The sequence below is a fragment of the Electrona antarctica genome (assembly GCF_951216825.1).
Source record: "Electrona antarctica genome assembly, chromosome: 6".
Classification (NCBI taxonomy): Eukaryota; Metazoa; Chordata; class Actinopteri; order Myctophiformes; family Myctophidae; genus Electrona; species Electrona antarctica.
This window is the reverse complement of record NC_136811.1, coordinates 20,026,109-20,040,328: the sequence shown is the minus strand read 5'-3', so window position 1 is coordinate 20,040,328 and position 14,220 is coordinate 20,026,109. Positions and strand designations below refer to the sequence as shown.

General features: G+C 41.4%; 1 protein-coding gene across 1 annotated transcript; it reads right to left on the bottom strand.

The window, feature by feature from the left end:
* Window positions 1–6,281: 6,281 nt before the first annotated feature.
* LOC306924361 (extracellular calcium-sensing receptor-like) lies at window positions 6,282–9,767 on the bottom strand (the record flags this gene model as incomplete). Its single annotated transcript, XM_079502855.1, has 4 exons — window positions 6,282–7,195; window positions 7,288–7,411; window positions 7,506–7,733; window positions 9,522–9,767. The coding sequence occupies 4 exons, from the start codon at window positions 9,765–9,767 to the stop codon at window positions 6,282–6,284; spliced, it is 1,512 nt and encodes a 503-aa protein (XP_079358981.1).
* Window positions 9,768–14,220: the final 4,453 nt, after the last annotated feature.

Sequence of the window (14,220 nt, the reverse complement as noted above, 5' to 3'; positions counted from 1 at the left end):
TAACAGGAATACAAATGATTTACTTTTGTTCTACTCACTCTCATCTTTATGGAAACATATTTTGTTTTTAGATATTTTATTGGAATCAGAATTTATTCAGCATTTTGTTGTACTTGTGCCTAAAATCATCATATGGTGTGACATGACAATAATTGTTTATAAAATGAAAATGGAGTACACCTTTCTTAAGTTACTCACTTTATCAAAGTCCTTTATCATAACTAACCTGTAATCCACTATAGTTTTGTGAAAATGTATTAAATCTGTATATTATTTTCGTAATCAACACTCAATGTGAGGCCCATGTTGTCGGTCTTTCAACATATTTTGTATTTATTGTGACAAATGATTTAGTGTCACACCGTATGATCATATCTTCATTTTTCAAAGCAAACTGTGTTTTAACCTACCTAATAGTGAGTACAGAACTTTACAGATTGATTAAACAATTACTCAGGAAAAACTGCAACAGGAAAATTGCTTTAACATTGAATAACATGCAATGACTGAATAAAACAAAATTAAACACATTTTATTGTGGATAGTTGCAGATTTTAGGTGAAGCTGTTTAAAACAAATGTTTAAATGGACAAAAGAAACATGGGTCTTTGTTATTTATTGTTATATCTGTAGGAAAATACAGTTTGCATCATATGGTGTGACAAAAAAGTCATATGGCGTGACAGACAGTCACACCATCATGATATAGTGTCACACCATATTATGTTTTCTGCACTTAACATAACCTTGAGGCTACTAGCTACACATTAGCATGCTAACAACATGCTAGCTATAACAAAGCAACATAGATTTACATGTAATTATGACCAAAAAAATCGAATAACTTTAGCTTTTTTAATGAAAAAGGTGTCACACCCACAGACACTCGGATGAGTCGCATTGGTCAGCGTTCCAACAAGATCGTATTTCATGGAAATGTTAAAATGATAATTCACCACAGACACCTGTCATGCTATTGTAATGCAAGTGCTGAGCAGCCTTACTGAAGAAGGACCTTTCTATCCCAATGGGTGTCCAAACAATTGCCTGTTGAAATTTCCCAAAATGGTGTCACACAATATGATTTTGGTTTGGGGGACAAAATCTTTTTGATCAGAAATGACTGAAAACATTATGCTTGGACTTTGAAAAGATTAGGCTCACAAATAGACATCTATATTATATTTATGGAATTTTTATAATAATTTTAGCATTTTTTCCCCTTAGTTTTATTCAAGTTCCTACTTTGAGAAACAGGGCCAGGACAGTCGCACCATATGAGTTTTGCTATGTTTGGTTGAAAATTCTGAAGAAATGAGGAATGAAATGTTTTAATCTTGAGTATGTTCACATGAAGCATAATGTCCTGCACAATATTCAGAAGGTTTTTGACAAATATATTTTTTATTTATATGCGTTTGACACTGAGGACAGCAAAGGACAGCATGTCACGTCACCCACCCGTGTGTGTGTGTGTGTGTGTGTGTGTGTGTGTGTGCGTGTGTGTGTGTGTGCGTGCGTGCGTGCGTGTGTGTGTGTGTGTGAGAGAGAGATGGACAACCTGCACATTCCAGGTCAGATTGGGCTGAACCGTTCCATAGTGTGTTATGATACAAAGAAGTTCATGGGCAGGTCAAAATGTTTTATACTTATCTAAATATTTAACTTTTGAAAACCGAAGAGGAAAATACTCGCTCCTCGGCTCCGCCCCCAGCGAGGAGGAGTGGAGGAGGAGAGGATTCGATGCGAGGACGTAGGCCCAATCCCAATTGCCTCCCTCAAGCCCTGAGCCCTGAACCCTCATTGACTTTAGTGACGTCAGCTGTAAGTGCTTGAGGGTGAGAGGCTGCAAGGGCTCCAAATTGTTGTGAAAGGAATGGGACAGCACTTTGAAGATATGAGTCCGCCATTCACTTTGCATCACTTTATACAAACTGTCCTTATTCACAGCCAGTGCCTACATGCTTGGCCTTTTATACATGTCTATCATGTCTATTTTAGTATTTAAGCTGATCGTTTTATTATTAGTTTCATAAATATACTTTCCTGTGTGATAGGGGTTGTAATATTCATATATAATAATATTCATTATAAATTGCATTTCCATATTATTTTACTTTTCTCATTAGTCATTTCTCGTCATGTTTTCCTTAATATTATTGTTATTAAATATATAGCCTATCCTTCCATTCCGTCTCCCTTTGAGAACAGTGAGAAAGCACTATTGTGTTTGTTGACATTCTAACCGCGATACATAACTAATTTGCATACTTAAATGATTGACGTTCGGAGGATCCCCCTCATTCGCCTGGTAACGCTATGAACTGTGGGTAATTTCTTTGCCAAAGTCAGCATCGATGCTGACTTTGGCAAAGGGCACATAAAGGGGCGGGGCTGAGCCCTCACTGACTTACCGATTTCAAATGGGACATCCCTCAAGCCCTCGCAGACTTCACATGAACGCGCAGCTAAGTCAGTGAGGGCTCATTGAGTCAGCAAGGGAGTGGATTGGGATTGGGCCAGAGTGGTGGAGTGGATTTGCCTCTAGAATCGGAATGTACTCCGCTGTCATTTCAAAGCGACGGCACATTCCGCGATCACTTATGACGTGAATCAATTCAATTCAATTCAAAGGGCTTTATTGGCATGGGAAAACATACGTTTACATTGCCAAAGCAAAAGTGGTGGAACAATACAGTGTCACACAGCTGGATCACTGGAACTCTGAACCCAGAGCCGTACAGTCTACAGAATAGACAATTCATTTTTGTGCATGTAACCGAGGCCAATGTGTATGTATTGGTAACATGCAGTGCAACAAGGCTATTTATTCCTGAAATAGTGAATAAGCGCCAGGATGCGCACACTTTTATATTATATGATTGTGAACAGCGGCGTCAACTTTGGGAGTGCCTGAGGGCTTGGGCATCCACTGAAAAAATAATAAGCCAAATAGCACCCACTGAGATTAAGGCTGAAGATCCCCTCCCCCTGGTCATTTTGTCACGTAGGCACACACCTTTACGGTGTTCACAGAACAGGTATTCAAATGCTAATACGGTGGCTTTGTTCCAGTGACCGCACGGTTCATTCACACTCCGTCTCCTGCAGCAACACAACACTAACACAGTCAGCGGAGAGGCTGCTGTCTGTGTACCGTCGGCCCGTCTGTAAAGAGCCATGACGTCACTTGAGACTTGACAAGCAGAGCCATCTCACCAAAAATATCCCAAAACAATGTCCGGGGAACAGAACTGTTCCTTTTCCTCAGACTACTTTTACTTTAATTAAAAGGTAAGATGCAGTGGCTGTAATTGGATCTTGCTTTCGTGAGCAATGGTGTACGAGATTGGTAATAAATTGGTCAAATCGTGACATTGTTAGACCATCTGGGGGAAATAAATAAATAAATCTGCGTCGTCGTCGTCCCACCTAGCTAAAGGTAAAATCCACCCGCCGCTTATGGCTGAAACAATCCTTTCACTTTCACATAGGCTATAGGCTTCATTCTGAAGCTCTATTAATTCAGCGAAAATGTGTCTCTTCAACAAACAGCAAAGCTTTTTAGTTTAATGTGTGTGCGTGTGTGTGCATGTGTGTGTTGGGTCAGCGACAGCGTCTCATCAGCCGCAGCGGCCGGCACCGGCAGCTAGTGGATGAGGGGTGGGGGGGTGCATAGTATCGGGTTTCAAGCAGTGTTTTCTGTGCCACATGTGGAGGAGGCGGACTTATGTTATGTCACTGGAGAAGGAAAAACATGTACACGTGATGCGGAAATCCGCAGCGAGGAGACAACATACCCCACCGAGCCTGCACCTGATGTATACTCGATCTATGCGGTCTCGGAGAGCCCACTCGGCTCCTCCACTCGACTCCACTCTCCTCCTCGATCAAGGGGCCAGTGAGGCTATTCAATGTTGAGGCGCTCGGCCCAAGTGGTAGGAGGAGGGACTACAGGCGGACCTTTGACTATGCATGCACCTCCTGGTACCACAGCACCTCAAAGGCCCTTAAAACCAGGCTCCAGACTTCCCAAAACAAACTGGTCAGGCTCCTACTTGACCTAGCCCCCCGAACCCACCTCACCCCTGCCCACTTCGACAGGCTGGAATGGCTTAGGGTCGACGACAGAGTACAGCATCTTGCAATGGGTCTGGTCCACAAGATTCGATACACCACCAAGATACCCATGTACCTGTCTAGATACTTCCTTAATGTTAACGAAGTCCACACCCACAACACCAGAGGGAGTGCAACGAACCATGTACAACCCAGATTCGGCACAAACAAGGGTCTAAATTCTTTTCGCTCCTATGCCACCAAAATGTGGAACGCCCTACCAACTGTCATTAAGACATGCGAATCCCTTGACTCCTTCAAAACCGCTCTCAAAGGGCACCTACGGACGGCTGCAATTCGAAACTGGCCCCTGTAAAATCGGAATCCCCCAAACACGAACGCAAGGACAACACAAGAGACGGTCGCGGCCACACAGCCAACTCAAGGTATGGCCACTGAGCCAACTTGGGGACCCAACGCAAGGACAACACAAGAGACGGTCACGGCCACACAGCCAACTCAAGGTACGGCCACGGAGCCGACTTGGGGACCCAACGCAGCTCCTCCCAGGAAACAAACATATTAACGGAGCTGAACGTGAATCCCCCCCACCGCCCACCCCCTTTTTTTCCCTCACCGTATATGTTTCTTTTCCCTTTTTACCTCCTTTATGATGAATTCCTGTTCTGTCTATAGAAGTGTCTATTTGTACGTCTCTAAATGTTTTGATGATTTGAACATGGTGGACCCTATTGGAAACAAGTGTAATGCTTAATTGGGTCGTCCACTCACAGTTAACAGCCTTTGTATTGAGTTTGTGCTTGAAATGTACTGTAATTCTGCAAACTGTTAATACATTCTTCAATCAATCAATCAAACCCGTGGATTCATGACCGGGAAACCCCGTGCAGCTGGGCTTTAACATTGAGCGCTCGGTTGCACTTCCGCATTTGACCACCAAAATTTGGTGGTCAAATGCGGAAGTAGACGTTCTGAGACGGTACTTCCGGCAGTCTTCCGGGTGCTTCAAAACGCCACTGAGCAACTTCCACTGACATGAATAGCTGGGGGGGCGGAGCTTCGCGCCAGTTCAGTCTCTATCCTTTTATATACTCTATGTCCTCGATGGAGCACTTTAACAATCGGAACGTTAACCATTTCCGGGTCAAGCTGGAATGACCCCGAGTGATCGAGTGGGAGTGAGCGAGTGGCCGAGATTTTGGGTATTGGAATTTGGCTCTAGACTGCATGCATTCTTCCTGCCTTCCTTCTGCATAATGGTGACTGACTACATACAGCACAGGCCATCTGAGCGATGGATTGAACATTTTATTGACACATTTGTTTAAGTACAGCAGTACAAAGAGTTTGGAAGAGTTTCCATTGTGCTCCATTACAAATTCAACACTCAAACAACTCGAACAACAGTCAGCAATACAAAATAGAAATCACACTTGTGTGAAGTGAGGGGCGCTCTTAGTCATTTACATCATCATAAATCATTATACAGCACATTCTGTGCTTAGCCAATCAAATAATCAAAAATGTGGTACACACAAACACACATAGCTGGGCATAGGAGAGGCTAGCGCCCCTCAAAAATGTCAATGTCAAAAAGATTTAGACTTGCATGACATTCAATTAATGGTAGGTTCTATTAATAATATTTCTATTATAGCAGCTGAGTGCAAGCTTCTAGAGTTCGGCCAGGAGTTTCAAACATAATTTTCAAAAATTGTAGAAAACAAAAACAAGTAGGCCTACATGTAATGGTTGGTAGTGTTATGAAAGGGTACGTTTGCCAATTTGAACCCTATATACAATTGCCCATTAGTCTGACAAACCATTTAGAACCTCCAATAGTCCGACAAATGTTAGGTTAGTGTGAGGTTTTAGGTTTAGGGTTGGGGTTGATTTGAGCACAGTCATGACCGAATGTGCTTTGAAATAAAGAGCCATTGGACCAATGTCATGGCAACGCATGATTTGACTCTTCTTCTTTTTGTTCTTTTTTAATTGGTCTGTTCACAAACTTAAAGTAGTATGATCAACTTTTCTTCAAGATAGATAATACATGTTGGTGTCTCTAACTGGATTACTAATTTCAGTTTAATCTGGCAGACATAAGATTATACTACTTATTAACAATCAAATATATTTTTTATAAACTTATCGTTATAAAATACACACAGATGAACTGTTTTGTGATTGAATTTCCGCTTCTATGTCTTGGAGGTGCCTCGACCCATGATAGACTTCTTAGTGTTTCTCTCTGGTTTCAAAAGGATGATATAACACTTTGGTCCAAACAATGCCACCAACACACCAGAACTAGATGCTAAAATAGCAAATACTTCCACTACATCTGCATATTTGCCTGGAGAGCTGATATATGCAGGAATGAAGGCTATCCACACGGCACAGAAGATCAACATGCTAAAAGTGATTAACTTGGCTTCATTGAAGTTGTCTGGAAGATTCCTTGCCATGAATGCTAGGAAGAAGCTGAGTAGAGCCAGTAAACCAATATAACCTAACAACACTCCAAAACCAACTGCTGATCCCACAGCACACTCATAGACTATCTTATCACTGTGGTATTGTGTGTTTTTATGAGGAGTTGGTGAGGCAGACACAAGCCAGGCTATGCAGATTGTTGCCTGGATGACAGTAAGACCCAGAACGGTTCCTCTCTGCTGCATGGCACCGAACCACTTCATAATGTCTGCACCCCCAGGCTTGGAGGCCTTGAACACAGCCAACACCACCATAGTCTTTACCAGGATGCACGAGATACACAGCACAAAACTGATACCAAATGCTGCATGCCTCATTTGGCAAGTCCAGAGCCGGGGACGGCCAATGAACAGAAGTGAGCACAAGAAACATAGTTTCAGTGACATCAAAAGTTGGTAGCTGAGTTCGGAGTTGTTGGCTCGTACCATAGGTGTGTTTCGATAATAAATGAAGATTCCCAGGACGGTGGTGCAGATAAGTGTGCCTAATAATGAAATAGTTGTCAAGGAGATACCCAGGGCCTCATTGTAGGAGAGGAACTCCACACTCTTAGGGATACAGTGGTCACGCTGGGGACTGGACCAGAAGTCCTCTGGACAACTGGTGCACTCTCTAGAGTCTAATAAAGAGAAGTAAAGGGACAGACAAGTACAGTATCATTCTAAATTCTAAAGATAACCTACTGTACATTATTACATGATGTAAACCTACCGGTCTCATTGCTGATTTCTCCCTCAGAGCAAGCAATGCAGTCAAAGCAGCAGACCGGTTGCCCTTTCCTTCTGGCCACACGGGTTCCAGAGGAACAGCTCTCACTGCACACTGACCGAGGAGGCTACAGAGGAAAGTAAAAAAAATCATCTATTTCAGTCCAAACTAAATTACATTCAAATTATGAAATAATTAGCTATTTTAGCTATTTTAGTAACCTTTGAGTATTCAAAGTTCCAGAAGATTATGTCTTCGTCAAGGATGAGTTCTTCACCTGCGGAGGTAGATTTCTTGACCACACCCACATTGTGAACCTTAGTGCTTCCATCAGGGAGCCACACCCAGTTCATGATATCCCAGATTGGTAAAACATCACCATTCTCATCAAATGATACATCATCACCAAATGACGTGGTGAAGTTGACCTTTTCCAGGTAATATACAAGCTAGAAATTGTTAGTAAAATTATGAAGCTGAAGAGACTTTCAAAAACCTACTTCATACAATATGCACAATAGTTACATTGAGATGGACCGTTGTTGTATAAACTTCACCCTTACATTATTTACAAAACAATCCATCTGTGCCTGAGGGATCAGGTGTGGGCGGTACTTGAGCTCAATATACAGTAGATTGGGCTCAAGTATGGCTCTTTGGCATGATTATTATTATCATTATTGCTTTGTTGGTGAAAAGTCGATGTTTTGTTCAAAAAGGGAATTCACAATAATGACTGCACTGGCAAACTGAAATAGACTGTTTTCATATTTCATATTCCGCCACCAACAAGTGAATTTTGCAAAACACATTTTTGGAACAAAATGCCTCAAATCATCCAATTGCCATCCAAGTCGTAAGAAGAAATGGCACCCTTTTCACATTGGCCTATTATAGCGCCACCTAGTTTTTCCATCCTACCATATTCATGCAATTTACCAATGTCACATTTAAATATGTATTATTATTATAAATTAGAATACAACTAGAAACATTAGGAGACTAAACTGTACATTCATATCACACCTGCCATGGTTGTATTGTCTGCAAACTGGCACAGCTGTGACCAATGAAAGGCCCTCTTCCTGGCACACACTGCAACATGTCATGGAGGGCATGGGCCAGAGCATACACAGCCTTGTATATATTATACTCTGGCCTCAGGTCAGACACATCCACAAGGGTCGTTTCTGAATTTCCTAGGTCCTCTTGTCCAGTACACACCTCTCCACCAGCATTCACCCACTCTGACGGAAGGGGTGCAAATTTACACTGAAATGTGTGCTCCCAAAACTGCCTCACCTAAAGAAACGCAAAGACTTAAGAGTGCCGTCAGTCACACCGAACTTTGATTCTGCCCATGAGGGCAGATTCTGACAATGCTTTTCAATGGGAATGGAGTGGTTTGTTGCCATTTGCGGATTTACACAAAAAAGGGGATATTCATTTCTAACTACTTATCTACTTAGCCGTTTGTGTGCATTCCAGACAGTGTTTACGTTACTTGATTCAATATTTTGTGTGTAGCCTATTTACTATTTTCTTCTTCTTCAAATAAATGATAAAATAAAATGAAAAAGTAATTGAAAAACACAGCCCCCTCATTCATTAGAAGGACAATATCAGTCACCAGGGGCTTTTTCTGTGTTTATTGGATAGTGTAGTCCTACAGTAGCCTATGGTGACAGGAATAGGGGATAGAGATGGGGAGTGGCAGCAAAGCTGCAGTAAATGCTAAAATTACAATAGAAATGTTTGAAATAACGAATTACTCACTATGGAGTTTTCATGTGTATTGTCAGGATCATTGCGAGGATGTATTTTTAACAAGAAGTCCTTGAATCCTGGTATCTCTCCACGATGGATGGCGACCCCTAGGGTGCTCAACAGGTACGGCATGTAGCGAGGAGTGTGGAAATGAGTATATGTCGTCCAACCTGCAGCCGCTAACCATTGCAGACCTGTCACTTTCTGTCTTACCACCTGTTGATGGTGTGGAAACACACACACACACACACACACACACACACACGCACGCACGCACGCACGCACGCACGCACAATATATGATATATGAAGCAATGCATTTCCTTCAGTGTAACTTACTTCAAATTTTTTATAACCATTTCATATATAATAATTATTTTCAAAAGAGGTTTCTCATCTCATCGGAACTATCCTTCCTGGTCAAAGAAAGGTTACATACATACATTTCAATTCCCTGATAATAAAACAAACCTCGTCCATGATATTTATCATATAGGTTCCATATGCAAACGCAATGACCACACGAGCTGTGGATTCCTTCATGACAGTGACAATCCTGTCCAGTTTGTCCAGGTCATTGACCCAGGGCAGGGCTTCTGAATAAGCCACACAACCCAGAGCAGACCGGGCCAGGTCAGAATGGAAGGTTCGGCCAGCATTGCGGCCATAGGCATCATCACTAAACAGCAATCCTACCCAGGTCCATCCAAACCGCATCATAAGCTGCAGCATAGCTCGAACCTAAAGAATTTGAATCTGATCAGAAATGAATCGGTCTCTATATTCCCTATTCTCTCGACAAAATAGTGTGCAAAAAAAAACACAGATTTGTGTATCAGTTTTTTCTGAGGTAGTGCTTAGGTTAGATATTCAAAAATAGAGCTTCTGTTTTTAGACAAAAAAATAAGAAGTAAAACATAAAAACGTGAATATATATACTAGTAGTACGTTTTTGAATGCAGGCTAGTCATATAGGTAAATTGTGATATTACTACTTCTACTTAATACAAACATCTGTGTACTTCTTCCACCATTGGATGAATCTCGGACCGACACAGATTATACACTATCAATTACACTCACTAGAGGTATTTGTTAAGTGTGTGGAACATGTACTGAACTGTTTACCTGAAAGTCATTATTTGGGATTGTTCGAAAGAAGGACGGGAACTGATTCAGGTCACTCAGAGTAGAGGAAGCAGCATAGTGACTTATCTGAAAAAGGGCACAAAACATCTGTTCTGTGATAGGCCTATACACATTCTTCTTCTTTTTTTGTGAAACCTTTCCCCTGCAAGCAGTATCTACAATACTATGCCTGTAAAGCAAAAATGGGAAGCTGATGTGGGGTTTATTTATGATGACATTGATTGGCATAACTTGCTTGAGTGCTCTCAGACTTTCTTAATCTCCACTAAACACAGACAAATGCAGATTAACATTTTAATAGAACCTATTATACTCCACATAGATTACACAGAATATTCAATAATGATTCCCCCAACTGCCAGAGATGCAAAATCTCTGATGGAGATTTACTTCATATGCTTCATAAGCTGTCCATGCTTGGAGGAGTTCTGGAAATATATATATATATATATATATATATATATATATATATATATATATATATACATAGTTAGAACAACTTCAGAAGTAGTAGGGTGTGACATAGTACCTGATCCTAGGATCTGGATATTGGGTGACATACAGGGACTCACATTAAGCCATCATAAGACATACTTTATTTTGTTGGCTGGTGCAGCTGGGAAAAGACATATTCTTAAAAACTGGAAATCTGAAAATTCTCCCTTTCAGAGAGACATTAGTTGAACGAGTTAACTTCATATTGTACTCATGAAAAGATTGTATACAATGTACAGAGGAACCCAGCAACATTTGAGAAAATATGGGGGTTTTGTTGCTTTTGTTGTTGTCCTGTCTTTGTTTTTTGTATGACACGTTTGTCTAAATAAAAATATCTTTAAAAAAAAGGAAAAAAAGGAAAGAACAAGATAAACAAATCTAGATTGCCTTTATTCTTTAAACAAGGAGGGCAGGCATTGCCTTTTTAAATTACATTAAATGTGATCTGAATTTTTCAGAAACCAATTGGAGCACAATGTGCTCTTTTAACACAATCTGCCCTACCCCATATTATTATAACACAATCTGCCCTACCCCATATTATTATAACACAATCTGCCCTACCCCATATTATTATAACAATGTATAATAGCACCATGGACAGCGACACTGTCAGGGGGCTGTAGGATTCCTATGAGCCATAAGTCAAAAGTCATACTTCTAACACTGATGCATTGTGTCTGCCCTCTCTGTTCACATGTGGTGCCTGCAAATAAATATGTTCTAAATATGTCTTTCAAGCTGTAAGAAGGACCAATACATTTAGGCCAGTCAATCTAAGATTTGACCCAAAAGAAATTGCAATAGTAATCGTTCAAGTTTTTTTTTATGATCCTTAGGGTTGGGGTACCATTGAAAACCTATATAAGGCAAAAGTTTCAAATTTGAATTATGCTTTAAGTAGCATGTGACATGTCGAACTAGGGGTTATTCATGATTCTGAATCAATTGCAAGCATTCGTTTTGCACGAAAAACACTCCTTCGGCTAAAAACGTCCATAGCCGTCTTCACAAATGTGATGAGGTCATCACATTTGGGCAAGTGGCTATGGCCTTGAACGATTACTATTGCAATGTATTTTGGGTCAACCCCTTTTTTAGCTTAGATTGACTGGCCTAATTATCATATTTTACATTTGTGAATAACCAAATAAACAAAATTAAATAGATCATGGTGACAGGGCATTCAAGTAGGAAACTTACCATGGGTACTCTGTATAAACCTAATATTCTAGAGAGAGCAATAGCACTCGATGAGGTACCAGGACCCACAATTCCTAGCACGGGAGGAGACCCAACACAGCTCTCATCCAATTGAAAGTGCTCCTCTCTCCCACTGACCAGTGACATGGCTCCACGGAATTCAACTTCAGTCGTCAAACAGGTATCATAGAGGATATATCCCAGAGTCACATTGGGCAGTAAGCTGGGTTTTTTGTTGATTTCAGTTATTGCATAAGCCTGGGCCTGGGCCTGCCTGAACCCTCGAATGTAAACACTAACACACAACATCACACTGTAACAATGCATATTATATATATTGTAGAAACATACAACATCAACTATTCTTGTGTTACTATCTATCAATGCAAGAAGTTACCGATTCTCCAGATTTGCTAATATCATCAAAATCAGTTTGACAACTTTAATCCTATTTCATCATCAATCATTCAAAAATAGCTGATCTACAAGTTGTAGATTGGCTATTTCAAACGGAAATTTGGAAAATCTAGACAAATTGTGAACAATTTGTTTTATTCTCTTGTGGTGGTTCCTGGCAAAAAAGATATTTTCAGATGGGATTCCACGGTCAAACAATTTCATTGTTACATTGCTACTCACCTAGAGCAACTGAACTCGTGTGGCTTGGAGGTGAAAGACAGCTCTGGAAAGACGGAAGAGAAATGGATCTCAAACAAGCCACCCAGAACGACGTCCCCTGGCTTGTACATTCTGTTCAGCTTAAACTGTGCCTGTATCTGACATGAGGAGTTAGGTGAGGAATACAAAGGAGAGAAAGAAGAGAACAGCGTCAAATACAAGTACAGGTATGAAAGCGGGGGGGTGTCTACACAAGCCGTCATGACTGTCCTCTGTCTAACCCCCTCTCCCATTTACCTTTGTGCAGTTCTTACATTTTATACACAGTGCTGTCATCCATTCTGTCAAATCATGTCATTACGTAATGTGTCACACCGCCCATCTGGGCAGAGAGAGGCAGGGCTTTGGAAACTTTGAATTTCATGGACACCCAGTTTGATGTGTGCATTAGGTCAGATCTAGCAAACCCAGCAAACTTGATAGGCATCGACTAATTTGTTATACAGTAAGATTTATGCCATGCCCACTAGATTAAGCAGAATTGGGTGGAGGCCAGGCTTTACATTCTTTGCATTTGTAACAAATGCAAACTGTATGGCAGAAGCATTTGAAAATAGCCTGAGTCAACAGTCTGCCTCTCTCGACTAATTCAGGATAAGGCCCATCTATCCAGGAGAATTGGGGTGCACTGAATAGAGGATGATAACTGGTAGCAGAGCGGTCTCCATAAAAGAATAGAGGATGATAACTGGTAGCAGAGCGGTCTCCATAAAAGCTATGTCCATGCAAGGTGTCCTCACTCCTTAATCCATCCCTGTGTGTACAAGACTGTATGTATGCGAAGGTCCATGCCCTCCATGACATGTTACAATGTGTGCCAGGAAGAGGGCCATACCTTTCATTGCAGACAAGTAATCAAACACTGGTGTGTGTGTGTGTGTGTGTCAGCTGCTGCGATGCAGGTTGACCAAGACAAGGTTGGTGGCCTGGATCACGGACTACCTCACTGTCAGACGTTGTACTGTACAGGTCACAGTGCTTTCACCCTTCCTGTTCACCCTCGGCACCTCCAACTTCAGGGGATTCATACCAACTTGAATACCAAATTAATGAATGAATGAAAAAGCTCTATTAAATAATCAACTTTCACTTCAACTCAACATGTTGCCCAGATGAGTCGCCCGATCGATGACATTGTCATTAGAGTTCTCAAACTCTGCCCGAACCCAACCAGGCCCGACCCAACGTTTTAGGGCCGGGCCGGGCCTAAAATGTATGCTAATCAGTAGGGCCGGGCCGGGCCTCGGGGTCCATGAAACAAAATATATATATATTGAATTTGAATAAAAATACAAATAATAGTTCTGTTGTGTATTTATCTATTATGAAGATGGTGCTGACTGGCGTTTCACTTTTACTCTGTGTAGAGTTCTCAAATTCTGCACAAACCCGACCAGGCCCGACGTTTTAGGGCCGGGTCAGGCCTAAAATCTATGCTAATTAGTCGGGCCGGGCCTCGGGCCTGATCAGTTAGGGCCCAGTTAGGGCCGGGCCTTAAGTTTCAGCCCGATGAGAACTCTAATTGTCATTCTCTGCCTCACATGGATAAGCATACTCTGGTAGAGCGCTTCAAGGGGATAGTCCTGTCAGATGAACATGTTGCACTGATGGATTCACCACTGCTGTACTGATTAAAGTCATA